General features: G+C 44.0%; 1 protein-coding gene across 1 annotated transcript; it reads right to left on the reverse strand.

Moving 5' to 3' along the window:
* Positions 1 to 501: 501 nt before the first annotated feature.
* Positions 502 to 14,804, reverse strand: C5H21orf58 (chromosome 5 C21orf58 homolog). Its single transcript, XM_064452238.1, has 10 exons — positions 14,735 to 14,804; positions 11,538 to 11,609; positions 9,939 to 9,996; positions 8,947 to 8,952; positions 8,008 to 8,075; positions 6,930 to 7,073; positions 6,347 to 6,461; positions 4,845 to 4,984; positions 2,947 to 3,119; positions 502 to 2,304 (listed from the first exon to the last, which is right to left on the reverse strand). The coding sequence occupies exons 2-10, from the start codon at positions 11,595 to 11,597 to the stop codon at positions 2,265 to 2,267; spliced, it is 804 nt and encodes a 267-aa protein (XP_064308308.1). The 5' UTR covers positions 11,598 to 11,609; positions 14,735 to 14,804; the 3' UTR covers positions 502 to 2,264.

Consider the following 14,804-nt stretch of genomic DNA (forward strand, 5'->3'; position numbering starts at 1 on the left):
AATTGTAAAGCAATTCTGCAGCCTTCAAGGACCTCCCGATGAAATGCATACAGGGCAGGAGGAGAACTTGCATCTGCTGGGCTTTTGCTAGTGCTTCTCTGGGCTGCGAAGGCATTGGTGGGATGATGCAGAGTGACTCCTGGCGCACTCTCCTGAGGGCGGTTTGTGAACCACACTGCTTGCCCAGGGGCCTGATCCCATCTGTGAGGACATCTTTCACCCAAGATAGCTGTGTGTGGCTCAAACATTTTGGGATGTGATGTTGAGCAGAGGGTCCATACCTATTCTGCAGAAGCTTTCTAGGACTTGGATAAGGGTGTGAGGAGACATATCTCCATGCACCATTTCACATGCCTGTCCTTGGGAGGAAGTGCTCTGCTGATCCAACACCACACAGAGTAAGCTTTTAAAAGGGAGGAGCCAATTAAAACCTACACAAAATAATTAAACAGCAAACAGTGAAAACACATACATTAACATTCACTAACTACCATTTATTGCTAAACCTGCAATGCACAGCCCACAACAGCAGATTTGTCTCAAAGGAGCAAGACCAAGTCCCCACACAAGCATAGTACAATTCTCCGTTGCACATCTTAGTTCCTGGTGCAGCAAGGGCCAGCAGATCTCAATGGGACGGGGGAGCAAGCACCACGCCATAGTCCCAACCTGCAGTACCATGCAAGGAGAGGACACATGCAGGACAGGGTCAACAGGACCCACAAGCAGCCCCAGGCCCAAGGTTAAATGGACTGCTGGCCTTAGGGAGGGCAGGGGCCCAGGTGGGGGCTGGCTGGGGTTGTTAAAGGCTATTAGTGCCTATGGGCCCTGGCACTGTGTCCAAATGAGTCTCTGTGGAAGACCATCCAGCAGTAGTGAATTGATCCATGCTATCTCATTGACTTACACACACCCAGCAAAGAAAATAGAAGAGAGGGCAAAGAGCAAGGTAAGTTTTACATAGTAAATGATTTTTCATTATTTTCAGACCACAGACAGCATAACATTAGCTTCTAGCAGTGACAGTTATTATTTGGAAATAGCACTCACAGCACCCTTTGCGTACATGTCCAGTAGGCTTTACAGATTCCTGCACCACCCTGGCTTACCAATTTGAGACCAGCACTTTAAGGTATGCCAATTAATTAATGGACTCCTGTGGATAACACAGCATAAAATTATGTAACTAAAGCTGGTCTTGTAATACTGCTTTCTGCAAAAAGCAGCCTCGACTGCTGCCCGTGTGCCTGCTCTGGAGGCACGGAGACATGGGGAAGCACCCAACCCATCGGTGAGCAGTGCTTTGTGGTACAGTAAATGGGCCAGTATGAAAGTTTTTTCTTCTGAGATGATGCACATCAGCTTCTTGCTGCCAAATGTATCTCCTTCGCTACTGACAATAGTTCTGGCAAACCAGACTAAGCTTTGCCTCTAAGGGACTATCTATGCCCAGTGCAACATTTTCTCTTCTGGATAACCATTCCAAACAAAATTTATGTCCCTGGGTTATCTTCATCAGATTCACTCCCAAACTGCACCAGGCAATAACAACATAAAGATGTTCTCCACTTTAAAAACAGGAGAAAGGGGGAAGACATGGAGAAAACGCTAGTAATTCGTTGTTTATCTTTCTCTATTAAACACAACCAGGCTGCTGAGAGCATGAAAAAGTATAGCTTGATTAAAACACTGAGTGAGCCTTCTGAGGAAGTCCTAAATGAAAACAAAAAGAATAGGATAGCATGGGCTTGGATTAAAGCCTGCCCTCCGAAAATCAGTGGGAAAAGTAAAGAGAGGAATAGTGTTTGATTTATGTTGCTGAAGAAAAAGACATGCCAATATCCAAGGAAGAGCCTCAGGATATTTTTTTTTAATTGAGTCAAAACCCTGATTATATGAGGGAGAGGTTTAGAAATAATGAAACAAATATACACAATTTCAGACAGCTTAAATCATCCTCCAATAGCTCTTTCAGAAGAAAACTGTGGGTAGCTTTGTAAATGTGAAATCTTGAGAGACTGAGAGTCAGAGTCCTCCTGGGGCAGAAAACATGGACTGCAGTTAACATTGCACTTCAATGTCGAAACCCAATAGCTGCAGGAGCAGATTTCTTTCTTTTCTTCTCCACTGAGAATTATTTATCCAAATAGTGAGTAAAGCCAACTGACACAGGTAGGGCAGAGTGCTGGTCTTCAGGAAAATCCAGTGCCAGGGTTTTTCTCTTCTATGCAGATAACTTGCATTTGGATTGTTCCTGCTCATCTTTAGTTCCCTGGATAGGTAGTTACTGTAGGACAAGTGTATCTGTGAGGGAGTAAAACCAAAAATGCTGAGGGAGGAACACTTCAAGCTGATGAGGTTTGGCAACTAAACCCTCATTCAGGCACCCGGGATTAATTTGCATTATCCTCCTGAGGAGGGCAGCAGTCCCCTTTGCAAGATGCATTTACTCAAATTGCACATGAAGGGGACTCATAAGTATGGGTCATACTCATTTGTCAGGGCTAAAATAATCTTAACACCAGTGTTATCTCATGCCCTGGGGCTGTGGTGGACTGCCAAGGCTACAGGGCACTGTGGGATGTGTTGACATGTCTGCCAGCTTCACAGGGAGACCCAAACCCCAGGGTAACAACCACTGCAGAGCAGAACCATGCAATACTGCTGGGTGGTGTCTCGGGGTGGCCAAGATACAGCTTGGTATCGTCTGCGGACCTTGTCATGTTTATTCCACAGTAAGCAAGGGTTAATTACTGAAGTTATAAGCTTGAGTGTATCAAATCATCACTTAACCTGTCTCAATCCCATTGCTGTGTTAAAGAAAATATTCAGGACTGGCCTTAGTGAAGAAGCCTGAAGGCATGGGATTGTCTGGTCTACTTTGCTACCACATTTGTGCAGGAAGGAAGGGTTAAAAATTTATGTTGCAGCTGCTTGTTTACTTACATAGGCAGGGCAGGGAGCATGCTGCTGGTCCAGTGATGTGCTGTGGTTGTGGATGGGAAGCTTCCATCAGGCACTGGGAGTACTGCTGTGGGAGGGTAGTGGTGGTGGTGGTGCACCGCAGGTGGCCAGGGCCTGTCTGCTTTCACAGCCAAGGGAGCAGCAAACTGCAGGTCCTTGTTGGAGAGCGACAAAGGGCAATTTGTGAAATCTGTGCTCCCATGGGAAGGGTCTCTGGCTGAGGGGCTGTGTTCCCACTTGGCCACCACTCAGTAAAGGAAGCCCTTCGGCGTGTGTCTGGAGGTGGGTTTAGCAGGCTCCAACATAGAAGGTCCAGCAAACACTCGGTGATTTCAGATTTCACCTGATATTCAGAGGTGCTTATACCCCACTCCCCCCAGTTTATCCCACCAGTCTACGTCAGGGAAATGCAAAGTGATAGGATGGCCTGTGGAAGAAGGTGAGGACCGGGGGGACGCATGCTCTTTCTCTGCCATCTTCCCTTAGACGTGGGGTCCTCCACAGAAAGCTACAGATGAGTCTGCTGGCTCTCTCAGCACCACCATCTGCCCCAGACATCTCCCTCACAGCAAGGGGAAAGAGTATTCAAAACCAGGAAAAATAGAAAAGGACTTCTGTCCGAGGCAATGCTCTGACATGAGGAAGAGCTGGCACTGCCTACCATTTGCACAGCAAGTCTGCCCTGGGACCATGGCTGATGAAACCAGCAGGCCCCTCTGCACTGTAGATCCCTCCTGGAATCTCAGTGCCCCGAAACGTGAGAGCTAGCAGCTGCTGTCAGACACTTTCTGTCCAGGGCAGACATTTGGTCCCAACAGGTGCAAAAACCTATCAGCTCCCTCCAAGCCATGGGACAGGCCATGGAGGAGGATTGGATTTCCTACCCCTCAAAAAAACCTGGGACTTAGGGGCTTTTAAGCCATTTGTTGCTTTTGCAAATAGTATGTAGGAAAGGTGTAAGTGAGCTGGGTAATGACTGCAGAATTGTGGGAGTTACATTCTCAGCACCTGACAACCTTAACACCCAAGGAAAAGAAAACACAGGGAAAAGACATAGTTAGCCTGAAAATAGAGGGGTGGGAAAAGCACAGAGGAAGTTTTTGCAACATTGGGACATCTCTTCCTCCCCAAAGATCAACTGTCTTTTCTTCTTAGGTAACAAATGGAGCAGAATAGAGACTAGAAACACATTTTGCAAAGCACTTAAGGACACTAAGGAGCTATATCACCATGTTAAAAATAGGTTAGAATTGGGCATCTAAGGGTATATTCAAAATTACCTACCCCTTACCAGGCATTGGACACATCTGGAAAAATCTCTGTAGGGATCTACACATCAAAATATCTTTAAGATCCGTCCATTCAGAGCTCAGTAGCCATTGATTTTCAGTGAGACAGGAACTAGAGCAGTGGGGATCCAAGTATGATCACAAAATCTGTGCTTCAGCTGTAGCCCATTTCAAACTACCAGGTCAAATTTTACCAACTACAGGAATTGTAACACAAATATTCTCCTGCTGTTTGCAGGAAGTGGACCTGCAGCAGCAGATACCCAGTGTAGCATGCATAGTCCATGCATAGTCTGTTAGTGGTTCAATGGTTCAACTGTACAGAACAAATGATTTTCAAAGCTGGACTGAATCCAGTTGCACTGTGGAGGAGACATTCTTCCACTGGATCCTGTCACAGTGCTCATATGGTAAAGAGGCAGACTGTGATTTCCTCAGTAACAGTCATCTGGTGCAGTGCTGTTGAAGATGTGCACAGCTGTTAAATGTCCCAGACTTTCTGCATGTTTTATCCAGGCCCTGCACCCTCCCGAGGAGATCAACCATTGCCTCATGTGAGCAAGAGTGCCCTTCAGATTCTAGTGTCGTTACCTGCTGTGCATGCTGAATCAAGGGAGAGCTAGCTCCAGCAGACTGTGCGAACGCCATTGGTGGAAGAGCCTTGAGCATCATGTTCTGCATGATGATCTGGTGCATCTGAGCATTCTGCATCAGCATCATCTCTACCATATCTGGGAAGAGGTCACCCCCAAGGAAGAATGTAAGACCTTTATCAGCAACTGACAAGCAGCAGTGTCATCTTGGTAAGAAGTGCCCTCCAGCATACAGACTGGTCACTGCAACCAAGACAAAGCAGCTGAAAGGGACACATCAAGAATATTGGCATTATTTGGCCAGGCAATGCAAATTAATGTCTATGAATACAACTGTTCAGACCAGCAATCCTGTTTCTCCTTGCTTCTACAAGAAAGCAGCTGTTGAGCATCTTCTGTTAGTTTCCCTACAAGCCCACCCCTCTGGATATGCTGACTGGCAGGCTGGAGAAGAGCCAGGAGCTAGAGCTCTCTTGCTTACTCCAGCATGGACCAGCTCCTTACACTGCTGTCCTCTGCTTCTGCTCAAGATCATTGCTTTCTGTGTGAGAGGTTTCCTCAACTTTACTTGATATTGCAGTGCCACCTTGAGAGTCCACTGCATGCGCATCAAATCTACTTACCATGATCTCTGGGTTGTAATCACAAAGGATCAGTGAGACCAATTTTCTTGGCAGGGGAAGGAAGGAGGGAGAGGGGAGGGGAAAAAAAAATTCAAGACAACACTCTTGTTTTTTTTTGACTGGTCTTACCAGTAGTTTACATGTATCAGCTTCAGAAAAGCCATGCATGGATTGGGACTATTTTGCTTATGAAAATAAACTCTGATTCAAAAATCCAGACACTTAGAAGAAGAAAAAGCTGATAAATATTTCAATTTCATGACTGAGGACTTCTCTGGGGGATGAAGAAACCCTTGGCTAAAGATTGAGCCAGGGAAATCATCCAAGGTTTTTGCTCACGTATTATTTCAAAGCAGCATCCATCTATGTTTAGAAACAGACTCTTTTTATTGGCATTGCACTATATTTGGAACAGCACTTTCAGTTGTTCTGTCTTGCTTTCAAACATGGGGCATAATAAAAGCCTGTATTGTTCTGAAGAGACTGAACACCAGGTTACGACGGAACAAAAGAATAAAAAGAGATTTTAAATATTTAATTTTGGAATCATCTGTGCATATGAGTTTGACCTTGTCAATATTACTCAGTGCCTTGGGTTGAGCTGTTTTGGTTTCCCAAGATCCCCAGCAGCTTAACCTGGCTTTGCTGTGTTTGTAGTCCCCTTTTATTTAGTTTTAGCAACAAGAGTTTATCTGAAAACCTTTCAGAAATGTTATCTAGTCCATTTATGGAGTGCAATTCCCATAGCTCCAGCAGCAGCCTGGTCGTGAAACAGCACGTCACTAACTAGCTTGGATACCATCCTGTGCCCCCTTCCACTTGCCATGGCACCTTGCCTGCCCTCTCCAGGCTGGCTGCTAGATGGAGGATATGTTACCTTCTTTAATGCTTCTGGAGCAAGGGTCTGCAAAAGGCTGGGCAGGGGGGATCTGTGTGATCAGGGGGGGTGGCTGAGGTAACTGCTGGATGATGGTGGCGGGCTGAGGCGGCATCTGAAAAAGAAATGAAAATGGAGAAGGCAGGGTTGGTTTTGGCCAGCTCCCACATCTTTGGGAGGAGAGACCAGTGGGCATCATCTGCCTGGACTTCAGTAAGGCTTTGGACATCGTCTCCCATGAAATCCTCATAGAGAAGCTGTTGAGGTTGTGGGCTGTACGAGCAGACAGTGATGTGCAGTGGGGCTGAACAGCCAGGCCAGAACATGAGTAATCCTCCCCACTCCTTTTACTACCTTAATCCTATGTTAAACCATTCACATTGTTAATATTGTGCCTTTTTTGTGAGATGATTTCCCTTAGATTTTGCCTAGGGCAGTAAGGGTCCCATACAATAGCAAGATACATATCCTTCCCTTTTGGTGGGATAAACACTTCCATACAGTCCCCAAGTCCCTCCACCTGCGGTTGTTGTCTGGGACAGACACAGTGCTAGTGGTGTTTCCTAGGAGAGAAGACACTTACTGTCTGCTGGATAATCCTTGGTGGCTCCACTTTGGGAGCTGGGAAAGGTATCTGGTAGACATGTGGGGGCGTAGCTCTGTGGTTATGACAGTGTCCTCCAGCTGGTGCAGGGGGCTGTGAAAGCTCTTCCAGAAGGTGCTGCTCCTGCAAAATCAAGTATCTTCTTGAAGAAAACCTGTCACAGAAAGGCAGACAGTATTGTTACGGTCTCTCAACCCAATGGGTTTAGCCCTTGGGAGCCCACAGCAGGGTGCAGCCTTGCTCACCAAAACACTGCTGCATCTGACAGGCAGACCACAAGTGACCACTGCATGAAGAGAAACACTCAACTAGTGCCCACACAAGTATAAAGAAAGTTTTTCTTCCTACATATCTCTAAGCCATAGAGTTTTCAGCACAAGGAAAAAGGAATGGAAAAAAAGAACAAACTGCCAGAAATCTGGTAAAATATTTCATGCTTTTAAACTAAAATAAGATAGACTTAAACTAGATATAAGGAAGAAAGTTTTTACAGTAAGGGTGGTGAAACACTGGCACAGGTTGCCCAGAGAGGTGGTAGATGCCCCACCCCTGGAAACATTCAAGGTCAGGCTAGACGGGGCTCTGAGCAGCCTGATCTAGTTGAAGATGTCCCTACTCACTGCAGGGGAGTTGGACTAGATGGCCTTTAAAGGTCCCTTCCAACCCACACTGTTTGATGATTCTATGATTAATGGTTGGTACCCTCCACAAACTAGGAATAAGTAACAGTTACTATTGTTCCCAATTTGGCAGCATTAAAAATCCCCTATTTGCATCTTGGCACTACCCCAGAGAACTTATGATACAGCAGTTCAGGACAAACAGAATCAATTCACCAACTAACTGAAGTGGGTGCAAGCTTTGTTAGCTGTGGTGAGAGATGATGTACTGCTCTCCAGCCCCACTCCTGATGAACTGGCCCAGCCTCTATACTCCGAACCAGCAGAGGACTGAATACTGTCCAGCAGAAGAATTAAAGGACAGGGAAGAGCTGAATCCACAATGTGCAGATAACCTGGCCCTTTCTGTTGTTTCTGTCCACAGAGAGGGCTCTTACCCTAAGCTCCTGCAGGAGATCTTTCCTTCGCCTTAGGGCACTTTGGAGTATATCCTCACATCTGTTCCCTGAAGGAGGAAAAGTCCATCACCTTCTCAAAGGATCACAAAGCAGAACTATTATAGCACCTACATTATGAGTTTAATTATGGAAAACATGTTTTGAGATAGCTTGACTTCTTCTGCAAAAGGCTTTAGGCTACTTTTCTTGTCAAATCCATGAATGGGTAATGACTTTATGCCACATGCAGACACAGTTGTTCAGAAGCTCTACAAAGGCAATGCACCTGCTCTGAAAATAAACTTTTAAGATTGCTCTTTAAAGCCCTCTTTTAGCCTCCTGGCTTAGAAACTAATTTCAGCCTGAAATCTCCTAGATATACTCTGTACAGGCAGACGATGATTGTGCAAAACGTAAAAAAGGTTTTTTGTGACATATCAAAACAAACTCAGTTTTGAATGTCAACTTTTCTGTTTCCTTTTTGTTCTGAATCAAATTCCTTTTCAGTTCTTCCCACAGAAAACTGGTATCACTTGAAATGAAAATAAGAAATAATGTTTTCAGACATATTGGAGGTATGGCTGGCATCTGCTCTGCAAAGCATCACCTTGTATTTTGAAACTGTAAGTTGTTAAAGGGATTTTTAAATTTTTGGCCACAGCATCGAAGGTTTCCAACTCTTCGTGCATCAGCTTAATGAATATAAGCCCAGAGTATAATCTAGAAGTATTACTGATCTTCTACTGGTGGTCTTTAATCCATAGATAATATAAACACTGGATGTGCTGTGCAAAGAAATTAATGCACTGCACATAGCATGCGTAGCTTCCATGGGTGTATTGTTGAAGGGAACACACTACTTGTATGTGAAACATCACAGCAGTCTGTGAAAGTGTTTGATAAAGTCACAAGTTATTTTGAACTCCCGTATTCATCAACTTTTAGCTGGTTTGCTGACTTTTATAGGCAATCATCTGAACTTTGGAATTTTCATAAGCATGCTGGGATTCCTCAACTCTTCCCAAACCAAAGTCAGGATGTAATTGCACATGCATGGTTTCCTGGTAAAATGGTTTCCCAGCTCTTGCCAATGCAGTCCTCAAAACCAACCTTTTCAGTACGATGATTTATTTCATAAGCTAAGCCACATTTTTTTTCACACTGGAAACCATGTTCTGGTCTGCACAAGGCTGTGTTTGTCAGCTTCAGAAGTGCAAAGCATTATTAGAAGTGGAGTGTTCCTCCTGCCTGGATCCCTCACAGAGCCACACAGCCATCCTAACAACTCCTTTTCAGAACCATCAAAGCCAAGCATGCAGCTGGACTTCTAGAGGGGATCACTCCTAGGTACAGGAGCTAGGACAAATAGGATCACCAGTAGTTTACTGCAGCTGAACCAGCATCCACAGCTGAGAAGCGGCAGAGGACACCTGGGCAGGAGGTCATTCTTACTTATATCAGTGCTCAGCTGGTTGATCATTTCCCTTTGTCAAAATAAAAAAGTTTAAGAAATTCAAAAGACAAAATGTATATAGCTGCACAGTATAGCAAGCCCATTCTCCTTGTACCAGGGCCACTAAATTCACTGCCTTGGTTAGGACCAAGACTAGTATACAGACCAACATTACTGCACAAGCTTCACTGGAACTTGCATTTTTGCTACTTCCAATCCCCAGGACTGCATACAGATTTAGATAGGCAGGCTGAGCTGGGACAGCACTGAATCAAGATCAGAGTCTCCTTCCAGACCATGTCCCTGTCACAGAAGCCAAGACAGAGGAAGTTCTGACTACCCAAAAGCCCAACAACTAGCACACAGCTTTTAGGGACATGTGATCATCTGGTGCAACCTACTGAGGAACTCATGCCTGAGAACCTCACTAAACCCTTTTCATATTATGTCCATAATTAGAATAATGCTTCTCTTTTACTTGCAGCTGGGAGAGGTGACTCCATCTTCTCTAGGTTCTCCTGTTCATTTTCTAGTCTCTGTTGGTAGAACCACAACAAGAACTGGTTATGAGTCAGGCAGCAAAGCTCACAACAATTTCCAACCCTACCTTACAGGTGTACGTTCGGGATGGAGTAAATAAAGCAGAAGTGGAGTAAAGCGCTGCTTCTTAACTGCTAAGTCACAGTTAGTGAGGGGTACAAGAAGTATTCATAGAAATATGGAATGTCTCACTACTGATCTAGTTACAGTAAAAGAATATTCATGCTTCCAACAGGTCCAGCTATCCCAGACCTGGAAATTGATAGCATGGTGAATCAGGAGACATATGCATCATTTATTTTGTAGGGTGGAGAGCTGGATCATATGAAGAACTTGATGCTGGACAGTTTTTGGTATTTGGTGCACTAATAGGCCTAAATGGCCTTGACCATCCACACCTGCCGCTCATGTGCCCAGGAGTCCCTTTAATCTCAGTTCTAGGTATTCAGTTCCTTCCTAAACTATACTGGATGAGTATTGGCCTGCAGTTAAGCCACATCCATGTCTGTGACTGACCATGGATCCTATTAACCCTGATTCCAACCTGCAGACACTTCCCAGGTTGCCCTTGGACCTGCCTCATCGCCATGAGCTTGCCTGATAGATCTGGACTTTTGGTCAAACCTGGCTACTATCTCTGGCTCTGCCCTGCTTGCCTCACTTGGGGGCTGGCCAACCAGGCCCCTGCTCTGCTGGCTGTGTTGTGCTCAAGTCCTTGCTCCTTAGGGAGCAGCTGGCCCTTGTTCCTCCCTGATGCTCAGAAATTAGAGACCTTTTGCTCAAGCACAGGCTCTTTTCTTGGTTTTGCATGGCTCCACACTTGTGAAAGCTTTGCCCTCAAATAGCTGCTGTATCTAAGACAAAAGATTCCACTGTGGAGACAGTTTAGATGCCACTTTCAGCACTGACATCTCCAGGCAAATTGTTTTTCCCTCCAGATAACTCTTTAAGTAGCTTCTGGAGGTCACTGAAGCAGAAGATCCACACTAGTGGATGTCAGATGTGCTGAGGGTGGAGGAGCAAGGCCAAGTAGAGAACCCTGGGTGCATTAGTGTGCAGAGTAACAAAAAAGAGCTACTGGGATTCTGTGCAGCACTTCATGTGTTTCCACTGAAGGCCTGCACATGTTTCACCAGGCAACTTATCTTTTGTGAAAGTAGACAAAAAAGAAGACATGAGGTAGTGTTAAAACAGTCTGAGATCCTCTTTATCCAAAATTTACTCCTAAACTTTGCCCACCACAACTGAAACTGTTTTGAGCTAACTAGCGATATCTTCCATAAGATCAAGTCACTTTAACTCTATTTTTAGTTTACTGTAGGTCCATATAAACTTGTGCAATGTTATTTAAGAAAGTGACAGTGACTGTAGCACCACTGCATGTTGGTCTGCCTCTGCTTGCACGAAGAAAGGCATTCTCAATTGGCTGCGGAGCCTCTTTGTATCTCAGTAGAAACATAATTATTTAAAATACAATTTCAATGCTTAAACATGCAAAAGCGAAGCAAAGGTGACCATTGAAGAAGTGTTCCCTTACCTTTTCTAGGAGTTTGAGTTTCAGTCGTGTCAGGTGATCCATCACTGAAGGATCTGTCATTGTAGTAGTCTCCTGGAAGAGCAAGCAGGCAAAAACAAGATAAAAAGCTAAGCAAAGGCAGATAGACTTTCAGTGGTCTTTTTTCCCCCTCCACAATCTTCGTAGAAGAATAGTTCAATTAGGAAAAAAAAGTACAAGATTGTGAGCAATTGAGAGAGGAAGATAAAAGCTTCAGTTTCACTCCTGGATAGAAATGAGTACACTTGTTCACCACAGCATCATTGACGCAGCTTTTTCTGCCATTTGTCTCAATGTGTTTTTGTGCTGCAGGTTGTGATGGTCACAGAAGGGTAACTCAGGGTGAATATTTGTCTGTTCTTAATGGTTGCTAGCCTTTCCCTGGCAGTGGCACTAAGCCTGGCCCTCTGTGTTGTTAGTCTCTGTGAAGTAACTCAGGGTTTTGTGCCTGTAACCTGGTTGCTAAGTTTGTAGTCTCAATCCTCAACATAAACAATTTAATCTCCAGGTGTAGCAGCTTATGTACCTTTTGTAACATGAATGCCCAGCACATTAGTGGACAAGAAAAAAAGAAACAAAAGCCAATGGTTCTTTAACACAAGCCCAATGCTAGGGGTCAGATTATGATCTTGCTGATTGATACCTGATAACAATGTTTATCCCACTGTAAGGGGCCTGTACATTTTTGACATAGCCTTTTGTATGAGTTTTCATTACCAGATAGCAGCTAAAAACTCAAAAAATTAAGGAGCATAGCTGGGACTCATCCCCAGATGAGTAAAACCCTTACCATCTCCCAAGGAACCTGTAGGGTGTCTTGCTCTCCCAGCAAAGCCCTACCAGCATAAAGAACAGGGCAACATTTTTCAGTGATATCCATAAAATTGACACCAGGGCATGAGAAGGAAGCCAGATAGTAGATACTTGTTCTCGGAATCATATTTTAAGCCTGGTTCTGCTCCTAGGACAGCAAGGTTACAAGCCCTTCCTTACTTGAAGGCCAGAGCAAGCCAAAGCTGAGCTGCTGCTGGCAGCTGATAGATGCTTGTAGGGAGCTGTGTGGGAGCAGCATGGATCACCTCCTCCAGCTGTGACCCACACAGCACGGGTGTGCAATCTGTCCTTAAAAATACACAGGCTGGTAGTCACTGGAGAGGTTATAAAAACTGAGACATGGGGATGCCAAAAATAGCTGTGCTCAGCTTTCTTTCTCAGGGCTTATTTGCAAATGCTGTGAGTGATGCAGCAGAACAGAAAACCCTCTCACCTGCCAGCAGTTTTCCTGAGAAACAGTTCTACATACATTTTTTGTACTTTAAAATCCCATTAGATTTTTCTCCTGTTATCTCTAACATCTTTGATCCCTTCATCTATTGGGCAGTTGTAACAACCTTTGGCAAGGAGTTTCCTAGTTATCTTAAGCATAAGCCTAGTTATGCAAGTAAACTGCGTAAGTATAAGTTTACGGAAGTGTCGGGCAAAAAAAAGGATTATATTTAGGCTGTTTTAAATCTAGATTCCTGAAAAGTTTATTGGAAATCTCATTTCTTATGCAAAATACATATGACTCTTCTCCCACATACTTTTTCCATACCATTTGTGACTTACATTCCTGTATCGTATCCCCATTCAGGTGTCTCTTTTCTAAGCAAGACAATCTACTTAATTTGTCCTCAAACAGCAGATTTTCCTTACTCTTTGGTCTCATAACTCGGCTGGGAAAGGGAAGGTATAATGCAAAAGCATGCACAGACTGCTCTCATCCCCACCTCATGGCCTCCACTGTCAGCCACTCTCAGAAGGTGCTGCATTGGCTGTACCTTTGATCACACTGTGTCTGTCTGTTTGTAAAGTCTAATATTTATCCTAGTTGCTTCTGTCTGTATGTTTCTAGTTCATAAACCTTTTTGTGATGGGGTAACAGGGTTGTGGGCAGTGTTTGGGCAGTGACATAGCAAAGCAAACTGTGTTGGTGTCTCCAGACAACCACAACAGCACCAAGCCTGCTGATAGTCATTGCTGATCCTGTACTAGCCTTTTCGTCTGCTGATGTTTTACCGTCAACTGGTTTAATAAAGTGCCCCCTAGAATTTACATTTCTAGAGCCTTCATTGCAATAGGAATATAGGGTTAAAAGAAAGGTTGACAAAAAGAACTGAGTGTAAGTATTCCATGAAAAATACAGTGCCAGTGTTAAACAACTGAAATGACTATAGAGGAAAGGAAGAGGGAGAAACTTCTGCTTAATGTGACAGGTATCCTAGAAAAAAATCCAATGCTAGGTAAAAAAAAAAGTGCTTTCCAGCAAATCTGCTAAGGGATCTTCCTTTTCCCACACTTATGGATGCCCTGATCTCAATGGGATCTCTACTTTAAGGACATCTTACAACCTGCTAATTAATGACTTGCCAGAAATCTGCCAGCTGGACACAAGAGGATCTTGCCAAAAGGGATCTAGAGTTACACTGAATCACAAACTAGGGATCACACATGAACACGGTGATGCAAAAGAGCAAAACCAGACAAATTTAATTCTATAAAGGATTAACAGGAGTGTTATGTGCACCTCACAGGAGATAATTATTCTGCTCTATTTAGCAGTGCTGTGGTCAGAGTTTGAATACTGTGCCTAATTTTAGACATGGTGGTTTAAGACAGAAAGAAAGTCCAGAAAAAAAGAAGATAAAAATGGAACATTTACGAAATGTAAGTTCTGAGGGAGACTTGGAAGAACAGGCTTTCTTTAGTTAGTAAGCAGATGGTGAGAAGAGGACAGGCTAGCAATCTTTAAATAAATGAAAGGATACAATCAAGAACAGGGTGGGTGGTGTCTGTTTGAAAAGGCTGGGCAAGAAGATTTGACTTAGGGAGAGGAAAACCTGATAAAAACAAGAAAAAAATCTTGGTTATACGGTAAGATAAATGATGGAGTAGCTATCCGAGAAAAAAAACTTTCACAGAAGTTGTTTAAAAACAATATAGAAAAACAACTGTGATGAACATTGTAGGACTGTTAGACCCCTCTTCAGATACAAGAATGGATTAGCTAACCTGGTGAGGTCCACACCAGTACTATATTTCTAAAATGTCTTTTACTGATTTTGCTACTTCATGCTCTTAATTTTAATTACTAAGATTTCTAAAACACAATATAAAAAGAACCAAACAAACCGACCCACCTGGAAATATCCGGAGATGATAAAATTTCATGCTCTGGTTCCACAGGGGGGAATCTCTATCATTTCAGCC

Source organism: Phalacrocorax carbo, chromosome 5 (genome assembly GCF_963921805.1).
Source record: "Phalacrocorax carbo chromosome 5, bPhaCar2.1, whole genome shotgun sequence".
Lineage (NCBI taxonomy): Eukaryota > Metazoa > Chordata > Aves > Suliformes > Phalacrocoracidae > Phalacrocorax > Phalacrocorax carbo.